General features: G+C 44.0%; 1 protein-coding gene across 3 annotated transcripts in view; it reads left to right on the top strand.

Annotated features, from left to right (window-relative positions):
* cdk15 (cyclin-dependent kinase 15) overlaps nucleotides 1–15188 on the top strand; it is a 46382-nt gene that overhangs the window by 5556 nt on the left and 25638 nt on the right. For 2 of the 3 annotated variants that reach the window (XM_042079894.1, XM_042079893.1), the window contains one exon: nucleotides 7962–7993. In XM_042079894.1, coding sequence (XP_041935828.1) covers nucleotides 7962–7993 — 32 coding nt within the window. Of the gene's footprint in view, nucleotides 1–7961; nucleotides 7994–8926; nucleotides 11437–15188 lie in introns of those variants that run through there. The other variant, XM_042079892.1, reaches the window with a different exon arrangement.

The raw sequence follows: 15188 nt of genomic DNA, 5'->3' as shown, positions 1-15188 counted from the left end.
CTCTCCCACACACACGCACACACACACACACACACACACACACACACACACACACACACACACACACACACACACACACGCACACAGACACAGACACAAACACAAACACAAACACACACAGACATAATCCAACTGTCTATTTGAGGCATCACAGAGTCATAACCAGCTCAGTGTGCTGTGTTCAGGGAGACATGGGGATTGGAGGGAAAGAGGGTGGGACCGTATGATGAAGTGATAGAGAGAGGATGACGACAAGACAATAGAGAGGAACATGGAAGAGGAAGGATGTGATGTAGGAGAAAAAGGATGGGAGTAAATGAATAAATATAAATATGGCAGAGAAAGAGATTGAAGAAAGAAGAAGATGAGGAGAGATGAGGAGGGAAAATAAGTGCAAATCCATTATGATGTAACAAAGTAGCCTACAACAGAGTACAACAGCAGAAGAAGATGGAATTAGAAGTATGAAAAAGAAGGGGAACAGGAAAGAGTGAACAAATTAGAGGAACAATGACAATGGCAGAAAACAGATAGTAGAAATCATGGGGGTAGATTTAGGGTGGGACGCTAAGGACTAGTCCTAATCAATATTTTAAGATGACAAAATTGTCCCCACCAATATTTTAGCGAACTTATTTGTGCTGCTGATCATTCCGACAGCCAGCACAACAGTAGGCCTACAATAAACGTCGTCATATGATTTGCTGAAAAACAGAGGGGTAGAGGGAAGGAAGGGTTATCTGACATGCACGCTACAGTAGGCCTACATGCACGGAGAGTGTCAAAGCACAGGCTACTGTACTTGTTTGCACCGGCAGTCAAGCGAGCGGGTGTGTCAACGACAATGTTAAGTTAGGGCTGTCTGCCAATACATAGCCTATCCCAAAAAAGGCCAGAGTAAAACATTGTGATATTCCCTTTGCCCTTCAGCATGTACGTTTGTCCCTTATGTGGTTTGTAGATCAGCAAAAATACGAAGCTTTTTCATTGCAGTCTAGGCAAAATAATTAGCCATACAAACTGGCAACTGGTGACCAGGCTTTCAAATGCGGATTTTACTGTGTAAAATAGCATTAGCTGTTAGGATATTACCCAGGATATTGTCACAGCTAACCTAGCTTCTGTAATCTTTCAACCAAAGTTAGGAGTCATGTTGAATAAGGGTGTGCCGCACGGACAGTCACATAGGCTATAGGCTAACTGTAAGTCACCATCACTGACTGATTGGTTGGGCTACCAATCTTGCAGTCGCAATAAACAATGGATCCGAGACATTTTCCTGTTCCTATGTTCTGTTTATGTAGGCTAATGTATTTGTGAATGTAGCCTGCACAATGCAAAGAAATAAAAGATAAACTGGTGCATTTCCATACTCATAGAAATGAACATTGCGAAATACTTATCTGTTCTATGATCTCATCCCAGAAAGATTTTCTTTGACTTGTTAGTTTTTTGAACATTTATTTTATCTAATGACATAGCAAACATGAATTGAATCCACATCCTTGCACTTGCAAAACTATTTTTCAGCATTCACGTTCCGCTTAAAGTGACAGGCACTCAATTAGATTTACACACCAAATGTGATGATATAGACAAGTGTAGCCTAATAATTTAAATATCAATATGATGTAATCAAATTACTAAATATGTTTAGTTAGCTATTAGTAATCATGCAGATCATATATATTAAATAATTATCAATATACATGTATAGTTTATATGAATTCCAAAATATGAAAAAGAAACCTACAGTATGACAACCATCACTTTCTATGTGTGTGTGTGTGTGTGTGTGTGGAGGGTCAATCAAATTCTATGATTGAAAAGTGAATCGTAATAGTATCGAAATCGAGATTCTTCACTTGCTATTGGTATTGAAACAATAATGTTGGTATCGTGACAACAGGAGTTGTGGATGTGTCCCCACCAAAGCTGAGACCAAACCTACGCCCTTGGTAGAAATGAGTAAAAGTGGTGGATGAAGAGAGTGACATGGGCCTGAAATGAATGGAGGGACACAAAGAGACACAGATCCAGTTGTACACGGGATGTGATGGAGTAAGGAACAGCATGTAGGGAAAGTATGAGCGACTATGCAGTATGGAGAGAGACAGAGAAAGAAGCAAGAGAGGGGGAAAGGGATAAAAGAGGTTTAGAAAGGAATTGAACATGAGAGGATGCAGGGGATGGATGAGGGGACAATAGTAAGATGGAGTAAAAAAACAGATGATGGAAGGAACAGAAAGAGCGAGAGAGAAGAAAGAAAATGGGTGGATGAAGGGATAGAGAAGTAGGAGGTAAGGAAGTGGGATGGGGGGAAAGAATACAGTGTGAAGAAAGAGTGTTAGAGTGAGAGGATGGAGAGAGGGGGGGGGTAGTCTGCTGTGGAGGTGTTTTGAGCACTGAGTGCACTGAAGCATTCATCGCACAATCTCTCTCACACACACACACACACACACACACACACACACACACACACAACCACACACACAACAACAACACTCAAACGACTTTTCTTTTGTCTGTTTCACGCTATCTCTGCCTCTTTCTCTAACTCTCTCTTTCTCTCTCCTCCTGAATCACCATCTCATTTTCTTTCTCTCTCTCTCTCTCTTTCTCTATCTTTCTCTCGTTCTGTCTGACTGACCTTCTCTACATGAATACCTCTGCACCCAGAAATAAAAAAGCAGAGAGATGGGTAGACAGAGAGAAATGCTTTAGGGCAGAAAGATATGGACACACACACACACACACACACACACACACAGACAGACAGACAGACACGCACACACACACACACACACACACACACACAAATACACAAAACGGTGTTTGGGGACATCCCAAAACACTTAGGACACAAAACTGACATTCTCACACTGAACTCAGATGCACTTGACGTCAGGCATGGAACGCCCCCCCTAAAACTAGGCCATCCTCGTCCTGAAAGACTCCTTTCAATCATGCTAGATCATCTAGACTGCTCTGAGGCTTCTCATCGCCTCAAATGACTTTTGCCTAAAACCGCGGTTGCATAGCAGAAGTGATCGCGATCGTGATCATCATGACCATTTCTTAAATTGTTACAGAAATTAAGATTGAGATATTTCAGGATCTAACAATTCGTCACCAACAGGTAAACGGGTCGACCTGTGTTTGATTGTCGCCGTTGCGAGTCCGTGTCGCTTTGGATGAAAGTGTCTGCTAAATATCAGTCAACTTTAACTTTTTAACTTTTAACTTTAGACATGAACTGGCTCTAATTTAGAGTGAATGCTCCACAGATCTGGTCCAGAAGAAAAGGCGTGGCAGAGAATGTTCACCCTTGCCTCTGTCATAATGTTTTATAATGTTTTTTAAATGGCATGACTGGTATGACCATAGCTGTGCTGTGGAGGGGTGCCATGTTTAGCCATCTGATCACACCTGGCATGATTGGCGTCAGTCATGCTTGGCGTCACAGCTGGGATAATTAAGCCTCGGCCATCACTCCTGATTTTGGCTTCTTAGTCAGTGCTGACCTTAGTCATACCAGTTACACTCTGTCAAACAGTGACCATATCTCTCTCTCTCTCGCCCACCCTCCCTCTCCCCCCCCCCCTCTCTCCATCTCTCTCTCCCTCTCTCTGTTGCCACTGGCCTCCAGGATTCATGTAGTCTAATTTTAGAAGCGCTGCAGTCGATGGAGGCCTGCGATGTGAGCCAAAAAGAGTTTTGAGTTAATTGCCCTGGAGCTTTGCCAAGTAGCACCATAGAGATGCTGGCTGATCGGACCACAAGCCCAGAACACTTTAATCATCTAATGTGTGCATTTATGTGTCAAATCTTTGTAGAGAAGCACCAGGGGGGACTACGACACTGTTAAACTGTAAAACTTTTAAGGGTGGCATGTATAACAATAAACGGGGAAAGGGTTTTAAAACCTCAACAAAGGAAGGCACAACATCAGGCAGGTGGGTGGCACTGTAAGAGTAGTATTTTGGGATGGCATGTGAAGTGGACTGCGTTTGTTCGATGTGGTCCACTTCCTTTGCAGGCCACGGAGATGTGTCTATCTCCTTAAAAAGTCAAAGAGTTCCACCTCACAGAGCCCCTGTCCCCTCAGAGCACAGCCATAGACAGCACGACTTAACAGACACAAACACTCTCTCTCTCTCTCTCTCTCTCTCTCTCTCTCTCTCTCTCTCTCTCACACACACACACATACACACACACATGCATACAAGAACACACTGGTGAGCATGTGCACACACACACATACATGCACATTAGGGTGCATCATCCGCCTTTACATATGCAAATTAATCCCTATGCTTATTATGTTCCAATGAGCAAAAAAACATTCCTGGTAAATTTTGAAGTAAATTGGATAATATTTAGGTGGCCCACCATTAACCTTTATGAATGGTCGAAATTGCTGCCAAATTCAGGAAATCACCTGGCAATATGGGGGACTATGGGGATATATTTCACATTGTTTCACTATTATCAATTTGTTAGCCAGTAGTTATTTGAATAATAACTATATTAAAGGGACACCAGGCAACGTTTTTGTGTTAATTACTCATCTTCGTAAGTCGGTATATGGTTAAATGACTCATTACAGGGCGAATGAAGACTCTCTCGCCCCTACTGCCCGTAGGAAGAATATCCCGCTTGCAAGTTCGGTGTATCCTACCCGCCGACCGAAGCAGGATCAGTTTACAGCACAGAGGTAGCTAATCACAGAGGCAGGCTAACGAAACGCTAGCGTTTGTTGCAAACGTGTGTATGATGGCAGAGCCGGCGAAGAAGCAGCGAAAACCCTTGACGGAAGATGCAAAGAAAAGGAAAAGAGCTTCAGACCGAGCGAGGGGGAGTTTCGTAGAGAAAAAGCATCAGGTTTTTTTTTTCTTTCTATTTTGAATAATATGTTATTTGATGAAAAACACCTTAATGTGTATTGTAACACTTATCATTAATCTTTTATTTTAACTTCTATGGTGTTATAAAAATCTCATAATTCCAAATCAGATATAGGTTACATGAGTGGGAATGTTTTGTTTAGTGTAGAGTAGTAGTTGTATCACACAGGATTACATGAAATTTCTTGCAACATGGCTTTTAGTGGAGAGTGTATTAGTAGCCTAATGCCAATCCACAGTCATCAAAATGTACTCTGTCTACAAGACAATCATCTTGGATATTTGGTTTGGGCAGTGGCCTTGTTCAGGATGACTCGATTATCACTGGATTCCGTCTTCCAAACTGTCCTCAAGTTCTCAAGTGCTTCATGTGGTATCTTTCGGATGGTTCATCAGAAAACAGAACAAAGTGGGAATCAGCAAATATCGTGTAAATGTGAAGTGATAATGACTGATCGGATTATAGTATAAACGGCAACTTTCAAATATGATACGTATTTTACATCAACTTGGTGGGCCACATATATTGTTTTCCAGCCTTCAAATTTGGTACTGGGAAAACCCATGACAGCAAGCTTAATTGATAGTTTACTTTCATGTTGTTTATTGAAAATGCCTGGCAAAGGCAATTTTTATTGCATCTTCCAGCAACAAAAGCACGTTACATTTATTTAGCGCTTTTCTCCACACTCAAAGTGCTTCACATGGAAAGGGGGACCTCACTAACCACCACCAATGTCTAGCACCCACCTGCGTGAAGCACGGCAGCCATTGTGCGCCAGAACGCTCACCACACACTAGATTGAGGTGGAGAGTGAGGGAGTGAATGAGCCAATCACACTGGGGGATGATTAGGGGGCCAGATTGAATGAGCCAGGTTGGAAATTTAGCCAGGACATCGGGGAATCCCCTACTCTTTGCGATAAGTGCCATGGGATCTTTAATGACCACAGTGAGTCAGGACCTCAGTTAAACGTCTCATCCGAAGGACGGCATCTCCTACGGTACAGTGTCCCCGTCACTGCACTGGGGCATTGGGATCGATCTTTTTGGCCAGCGGGAAGAGGACCAAAAGAAAAAGAAACTAAACATTTCCCAGAATAGGAAACATTTCTTAATTTATTGTTATCAAATAAATTATAGCCTTAGTGGTGTGAGCGCTCATTCTTGTGTTTGCGCATCTGTGCAAGTTAAACAGTGTAACCACTGGAGATAACGTGGGTAGCAGCAACAAACAACGTACTGTAGCCTTTTTAAAACAATGAACGAAGCGGACTCTTGCTGTTAATGAAAACATAGATAGCCTACTGGCTAGATCTTGTTAGGCATGTTTACATAAGTTAGGCTAATGAACATGTTGCATTCTATTCAGCCTGATTATGTCATTCTTTAAGCTACATAGCCTGTCTCCAGTTTTCCTCAACTTGACTAATTAAGAAGCGATAATATGATATTTGACCGGCATATCATCAAAATGTCCGGAAAACGAAACCTCTGCCGGTCACTTTGACCAGCACCATTACTCTGATACACACACACACACACGCACACACACACAGACAGACACACACACACACACACACACACAGACAGACAGATCATTAAGAGAATCTGGGCCGGTCATGTCCATCCGATGAAAGAAAAAGCTACCCGGGCTACCAGTCCTGAGCCGGGTGTCCAGTCTGGAGTCTGGCTGGTTCTGAAGTCTCGTCTCCTCAAACAACCAGCAGCAGAACTCTCTGTCTGTCTGACACACTTTCTCTTTTCCTCCATCTTCTATTCACTCCCTTCTTTTCATCCTTTTACTCAAGTATAGCGTTTGAAAAGATCCTCCCTTTCTCTCTCTCTCTCCGTTATTCCCTCTCTCTCACATGCAAATACCAGTCCATCAACTCACCTCCCACACACAAATAGACATACACACACAGACACACACACATAGACACACACACACACACAGACACATGCACACAGACACAAACACAGAAATACACACACACACACACACACACACACACACACACACACAGATGCACACACACACACACACACACACACACACAGACACAGCACACACACACGCACACACACACACACACACACACACACACACATTCACAGCACACACTACTCTTAGTTCATTCTCCTGGTCTCCCCACTTCCTGGATGGATAAACCAGCTCAATGTCACCAATCACCATGACTCTCTTTCTCTCTCAATGTCCCCTAATGCCCAGAGGTAATAGCTGACCCCATAGGATCTTCTTTGCCCTCTCAGACTTGGCTCAGGGCAGTTCTGCCTGGTAATGGGGTCTCTGAGTAGGAGTGCGTGACCGATCATGAGTCATCTGAGTCACCTGCGTCTCTCTTCACCTCTAACAGCGGTCTTGAGAGGAGGAGGGGTCATCACAAGCCCTCAGCATCACTACACCCCCCCCCCCCCAACACACACACACACACACACACACACACACACACACACACACACACACACACACACACACACACACACCCCAGGGAAGCCGGAAATCCCACCAGCTGTGTTCTCTGAAGCCCCTCATGGCCATAATCAGCAGTGAATGTGTGTATGTGTTTGTGTGTTTGTGTGTGTGTGTGTGTGTGTGTGTGTGTGTGTGTGTGTGTGTGCGCGTGTTTGCATGTGTCTGATTTGGTAGTCCGCAGATTGCTGACGTCGATTGCATTGCCAGTGTCCTGTGGAGTGGGTGGGGGGGTGATGTAAGTGTGTGTGTGTGTGTGTGCGTGTGCGTGTGCGTGTGTGTGTGTGTGTGGTGCACTCAGGGACACCGTATGAGAGACATGGTTATTTTCAGACACAAGCATGAATAAATCAGAGATCCGTCAGGTGGTCACAACGTTATTGACAGACAAATTAAATGCCAATCTTCAGTGGAAGTGTTAGTCATGCTAATGTCTTCCAAGACACAACTTCAGACACCATTCATTGGAGAGGTACAGCGTTGTTGCATAGCTGAATACTTTAGGATTAGAAGTGGTCCATTTCGCTTTCTGATTTGTTTTGTTTTTCATCCTGCAGGTCTGAAGCAAAGACACCTGGGGTATGAGGAGGTAAGGCACCTGTCCTTGTGACATCATCATTCTGCACCAGCAGGGTAGCCTGTTGCCTACCCAGCCAGAGGTTACACAAACTTAAAAACATCCATACCAAAGTTGCTTTTCCAACAGAGTGAAAATGAGGAAAAAGTGCAAAAGAGGGATGAAGGGATTTTTATCCAGTTTGATCAGATCAGATGAACTTCCCTGGTGCGCAGAGAACCAGCGTGAGGAAAGAGGCTGTTTTTAGCGCCCCCTGCTGGTGAGATAGAGACAGGGATGGACTAATGGAGGGAATAGTAAAAAGAAAGAGAGTTTCTGTAAAAGTTGAGAAGTCGAGTGTCTGATCAGCATAATTTGCTTCTGTTCTCTTCTCTTTGCCTCTTCTTTTCTATGTCTGACACATTTGTGCACGCACGCACACACACACACACACACACACACACACACACACACACACACACACACACACAGTCAGTCAGAAGTGCAAACTACTCGTCCAGCCAGAGAGACATTCCATTTTAGGCTTCATTACACATGTCTCTTCTGCATCTCTAGAAGGAAAGGGAAAGAAGAAGAAGTGATGAGAGAGAGAGAGAGAGAGAGAGGGAAAGAGTGAGGCAGGAAGAAGAAAGAGAAGTGAAGAGAGGAATGGAGAAATGTTGGGAAAAGACATTCTGTACCATTTTCATGAGGAAGTTGAGTCTTATTTCTCTGCATCCCTCTCTCCTCTTTCTCCTCTTCACCTCTGCCCTCCTCTGTCTCTTCATCTCTCCATCTCTCTCACATTCCGCTCTCCTCCCCATCTCACTCATCTTTACCCACTCCCTCTCTTTTCTCCATTCTGCAGAGGCTCTTATCAAGCCCTCCCCTCCACACACTCACACTCTTAAAGCCTTCAGTCGGCCTACATCTCTCTCTCTCTCTCTCTCTCTCTCTCTCTCTCTCTCTCTCTCTCTCTCTCTCTCTTTCTCTCTCTCACTCACCCTCACACACACACCTAATGCCTTCATCCTACCACCTCTCTTTCACAAACCCACACACACTTTAAATTATAAAGTGTAAACTTTAATGTATCCTCTCAATCCACTAGCTCCAATCCATTCCTCTTTTCTCTTTATATTGCCTTTCTTCTCTTCTCTTCTCTTTTCTTTTCTTTTATTCTCATGTGACCTCCCCTTCCATTCTTTCCACTTTCTCTGCACTTCTCCTCTCACCCTCTTTCTTTACCTGCTTTCCTCTCATATTCCTACCCCCCCCCCCCTCTTTGCCCCCCCCCCCATCCCTTTCTCTGTGCATCTCTTCGCCTCCTCTTCTCCTCTGTCCACTGCTGCCCAGTTCTGTCCATGACAGGATAATGCGCTCCATTACGCTCAGAGTCTCACATCATTCCCACTCACTCAGCATGTACTAACTCCAGACAAGAGGAGGCAGTCGAGACTTACAGCTCTCTCGCATTCTCTCTGTCCTCTCTCTCTCTCTCTCTCTCTCTCTCTCTCTTTCTTTCTCTCTCTCTCTTTCTCTCTCTTTCTCACTTTCTATCTCACTCACTGACACAGACACGCAGACAAACACACACATGCAAACACACTCACAGACGCACAAGCAAAATTACACACCTAATAAACAGGCAAACACAAGATGACTTTATATTCCTGCTGACTCAATGTGGTGGAGAGAGGTCACTAAAGGAAGTAGGGCAGTCTCTCAGCACGCACTCGCTCTCTCTCTCTCTCACACACACACACACACACACACATACACATACACACACACAGGGCAGGGTTGATTAAATGATTTAATCATGCAGTAAGTATGTGGGGAATGTGTCTAATTATCCAACATGAGTCACTAATCCTCCTGTAGTGAAGACGGACCGTTAGAATCTGGAGTTACCCTTGCTTGTCTCTCTCTCTCTCTCTCTCTTCCACTCTCTCTCTCTGTCCCTCTCCCCCCCCCAGACAGGCTTTATTCGCATGACTTTAGCTGTAATGCCAAAGCAATGCCATGGACATACAAAAGTGTGGTTGTTATATATGTGATTATTATATGTGATTATTTTTTTCTTTCTAGTTTCCACCATCTCTACCATCTCTCCCTCTTTTTTTATTGTTATCTGTTAATCTACTATGCTCTCTATCTATCTCTATTGTTCTATTGTGCTATCTGCCTGCTGTCTCAATCCCTGTTAAGATAACACACACACACACACAGAGAGAGAGAGAGTTAAGTTCAATGAGAGTAAGAGACACAGAGTGCAGTGGTGTGGGAATCCAGTGCATCCCTTGTCCCCCCTGCATTAGTGGATCCAGCAGAAGAGAGCCGTTTGTCTGACCTTCCTCAATGCCCTGCGGTGCTGCTACACCAAGGCTTCCTAGCAGACACACTGCTCAACACTGAACAATAAATGCATTAACTATGCAGATAACACCGGCTGTGGTCATCTGCATTAGTGCCTCCTTGTTTGTTTTCTTTTCCCACACTAGTGTTTGTCTTCAGGCATTCCCCATCCTTACATTCTAGTGACGTAGTGTGGATTGTGTGTGTGAGTGTGTGTGTGTGTGTGTGTGTGTGTGTGTGTTAGTGTGTGTGTGTATGTGTGTGTGTGTGTGTTGGGTGGAGGGTAGGGGCATTGATTATGTTTGACCAAAAATGTCCAAAAACATCTACAGTATTGCCTGTACTTTACTTTGGTGCGACTCTCCCATAAATCTATTTTGGGGAGAGATATTGTACCCCTCCTACCAGCTCCGAGTCCTTCTCAGCTGTGTGTCCTCCCCCCATGCCCCCCCTCTCTCTCTCTCTCTCTTTTTTTCTCTCTCTCTCTCTCTCTCTCTCTCTTTTCACACACACACACACACACACAGATGGTCGTGAAGTTAAATGGGCTTGCTTGTTGTCATTAGCCACGGCAGGACAGACAGCCTGTGTGTGTGTGTGTGTGTGTGTGTGTGTGTGTGTGTGTGTGTGTGTGTGTGTGTGTGTGTGTGTGTGTGTGTGTGTGTGTGTGTATGGCTGGCTGGACTGTTTATGCTCTGCGCTCTCTAGTGATGGGCCAGTCATGGGACCAGCCCAAGCAGACCGCACTCATGCTAGTCATATGAGCTCGCAAAGCGAGGGAGAGTGAGGGAGGAGAGAGAGAAAGAGAGAGAGAGAGGGAGGAGAAGATGGAGGAGTTGTTTTGGAGGGTGCGGGCCGCCGGAGAGTTGTGCGTGCGGAGCTGCTGCTCCTGGTGCTGCCGTTTCTGTGAGGAGGAGGATGAAGAGGAGGAGGTGGACGGGAGGAGGAGGGAGGAGAGGTTCAACTGGCAGAAAGAGGAGGAAGAGGAGGAGGAGGAAAGAAGGAGACGAAGAAGAATAGAAATGAGTTTTGGGAGAGGAGCGGAGGAGGACATCGAGATGGACGAGCTGGCAAGCTACGCTAAGAGCAGAAGTGTGTCCTCTCTACCGTGTTCTGAGGTACTTTGTGTGTGTGTGTGTGTGTGTGTGTGTGTGTATGCGTGTGTGTTTGTGCACGTGCAGATGATATGCTTATCTTCATACTAGAGTAGAAGTTTTAGGCCGGCCTTGGTTCTTGGCTGGAGTGCCTGATGACATCACTGTTGTGTTTCCTCTCGCCTGTGACATCATCAGCATGGCCTGACAGTCAGGGTCTGCGAATAGATAAATACTGTAGATAGATAGATAGATAGATAGATACTTTATTGATCCCCAGGGGAAATTCAAGGTCTCCGTAGCATACAGACATCACACACACATTCTGCTAACAGCAGAAAAAAGTAATTAAAAGTATATAATATAAAAAACACAACTAAGCAATAAGGACAGTAGAAGATAAAGAATATACTAAATATACTAAAATACAAATTATACTAAATAACACCTAATCTAAATCAATTCTAAAAACAGTATCCACATAGTGGGTGATTAATCAAGAGGCGCTTACAATAACTGAGGCAGGGACTGAGCCTGTGATTCTGTAATGTAAGGTAAGGTGCTCTGTGTGAGTGAGTGTCATGGTGATGGTGCAAATGAGTCCAACAGTGCAACAGTGCAAGAATAAAGTCTAGAGACCAGCATAAAATAAATATGGACATATCAGCGAGTAGGCAAGGTAATATAAAAAAAACTATAGAAAAAAACTATATCTATATAACTATATTAAGAAAAGGTATAAGTGTGGCCACAATTCGGCTGTGGCATGGAGGGAGGGGTTATGCATATGTGCTAATATAGCACGCAAACAGTGAGGCAGAAAGACGGTGGTAAAAAGTGGCTAGTGGACAGACAGTATCCAAACATGGACGGGGTGAAGAGGCAGACAGACTATGCGGAGAAGTCTATCTCTCCTCTTCCCTTAACCCTTGTGTTATCCTCAAATCTTACCGACACTCTCTCTCTCAATTTGACCCCAGCTAAATAAACCCTCAGAAAATGATTATAATTGATATTGTTACCCAGTTTTTTTTTTTGTGACAGGTACTTAACAAGAGTGTAGTAACCACCATCAAAAGCCCTACAAAACAATCCCCCCCCCCCCCCCCCCCCCCACACCCCTTTATGAACCTTGGAACCCTGGCTGGCAATATTGCCCATCCAGTGTCAGCAGCCCAAAGGCTTGCTGTTGCTTCCCCTTTTGACTTTTATAGTCCTGCCAAAATTACTTATATGTAATATGTACTTGTATATGTAATAATGATAATAACAATATGTTCTCATACTATTACAATAATAATATCCATAATGTGTCAAATATTCATGTATCTTATGTTTCATACAGCTGGGGTCAAACTGACCGCAAGGAACATCAATGTACAAAATATTTGTACAGGACATTGAAAACATATTATTGTACAAATTTCATGCTAACTCTGTTGTACCCTTCAATTGAGGAAAAGTCATGAAACATGAAGCCAAAAAAAAAAGTGAACCATATATTTTATGATGTTAAACGTTGCTTGGGGTCAAATTGACCCCAAGGATAACAGGAGGGTTAAGTGAGGCATTGAACAGTTCAATGGACCTGGGGACAAATGACTTCCTCAGTCTGTCTGTTGTTCAAGGCAGTGAGCGAAGTCTCCAGCTGATCAGGCTCTTCTGCTTTACAATAGTGCTGTGGAGTGGATGACACTCATTGTCCAAGATGTTGATCATTTTGTTCAGGGTCCTTTTGTCAGATATTGAAGTGATGCACTCCAGTTCAGCTCCCACTACAGAGCCAGCTTTCCTTACCAGCCTAAGTTAGAGTTAGCATCTCAACCAATCAGCTCACATTGTAGAATATATAAATGACAGACACATAGATGTGTTTCATTTTACTGTTGCTTGAATTATCAAAATAAGAAATGCTTTTTTAATTTACATCTGAATAAAACACAAAAAGCTTCCCAATGCGCTATATAAAAATTGCATGGAATCTGAATATGATCAGTGTTCCCCCCCTTTCTGCTCAGCTGACGTAATTGTATGTCTGTACATAGCACGGTCAACAATGGCCATTGTGTCAGACTCAGGATGTGCCACTCTTCCGAGAGTACCTCTTCTCCTAGCACTACTAACAAAACTGGACATGCCTAATCTAGCACTTACCACTAGACTATCCCAACTGGACATGCCTGATTTAGCACTGACCACTAGACTATCCCAACTGGACATGCCTAATCTAGCACTGACCACTAGACTATCCCAACTGGACATGCCTGATTTAGCACTGACACTAGACTATCCCAACTGGACATGCCTAATCTAGCACTTACCACTAGACTATCCCTCTTCTTCCCTTGACTTAACTGCGCTCAAACTGTATTTCTATTCTATGTGAGTAGTACTTGTTGCTGCACTGTCTTATGGCCTTGGTACACCAAACAACTTTGACAATATTTGGGAAAGATTCTTGAAAGACTGGAGTGTTTTAACTAATGCCCCCCCCCCCCCATTCCAGCTTTACTCAAAAGACTACAATCTTAGTCATTAGTCACACCACACTTTGATCGTTCCCTTTGTTGTAGTTGCAGGGCCAGGGGGCCTAAACCGGTCACTCTCTGGAAAGATGCCGAGCATGACCCAGTTCTGGAGAGGGGAAGGGACACCCGACCATGACCAGTGTGGGGAAAGAGATAGCATAGGGAAAAGTAGGGGAAGAAGGGAAGAGAGAAAACAAAAGAAGAGAAGTTCAGAAGATGGCTTGTGTGTAAGAATAGAAACCATAATCTTAACCCCCCCCCCCTTGAAAAAGAATACATTTAAGATGAGCGTCAGATTGCCCTACAGACATGAAAATGGTTTCACACAGCTACAGTAAGTTGCTTTGCCTTGTTAATCCTCCTACAGTAGTGTCTCTATTCAGTGTAATACTTTGTCACTGGTGCCTATAGTGTTTTATCACACGCGTTAATCACATAGAGCTCATAATGAGAAACGCATTATAGGCCTTTATGGTGCATAAATCAGGACTCTAGGCTAGCTTTGTTCATGATAACATTTGACATTAATCAGGCCTCCACGGCCCTTTTGCTGATGAGGTTGTCTCACATGGGTCATGAGTGTGTGTGAAGGGCACCTTGTCAGGGGGTGGGGTGGCGTTTGAGTTTATTTTTGGAGCTGTGACGTTCCACGCAGCACAGGCAGGATGTGACATCATGAACTAGGAGGAGGTTTATAGCGTTGCATCTGTGGTGTACACACCCACACACACACACATCCCGAGGACAGCAAATTGGGCTTTGTGTTCTGGCACCAGGCTGTGTGATGTGTGTTCTGGTAACACACGTATACACATTCTCTCTCTCTCTCTCTCTCTCTCTCTATCTCTATCATAAACACACACACACACACACAAACGCACAACACACACATACATGCTGTTTTATAACTCTGTCTGTCTCTCACACACACACACACACACAAACACACTTGCTCTCAAACCTGATGCATCATGTCCCTGTGGGGCATTTATTTTATTTCTGTGTCAGCATATCCTCTGGTCCTGTTGTACCTCAGTAAGCGTGATGTAAGCTGAAATGCCAATCCTAGCTATCACCCTCTCATCACTCCTCTCCTCTGTTCTCTCCTTCATCCCCCTCTCCTTGTCTCCTCCTGTCCTCTCTCTTCAGCAGCTCATCTTTCTCTCTTCTGCTTTTCTGCTGGTTTCATTTATGCTGAGTGCTGTTGCTGCTAACTGAAGCTGTATTGTACTGTTTTACTGTATACAA

The sequence above is a fragment of the Alosa sapidissima genome, chromosome 23, assembly GCF_018492685.1.
Source record: "Alosa sapidissima isolate fAloSap1 chromosome 23, fAloSap1.pri, whole genome shotgun sequence".
Lineage (NCBI taxonomy): Eukaryota > Metazoa > Chordata > Actinopteri > Clupeiformes > Clupeidae > Alosa > Alosa sapidissima.
This window is presented reverse-complemented; position numbering and strand designations above follow the sequence as displayed.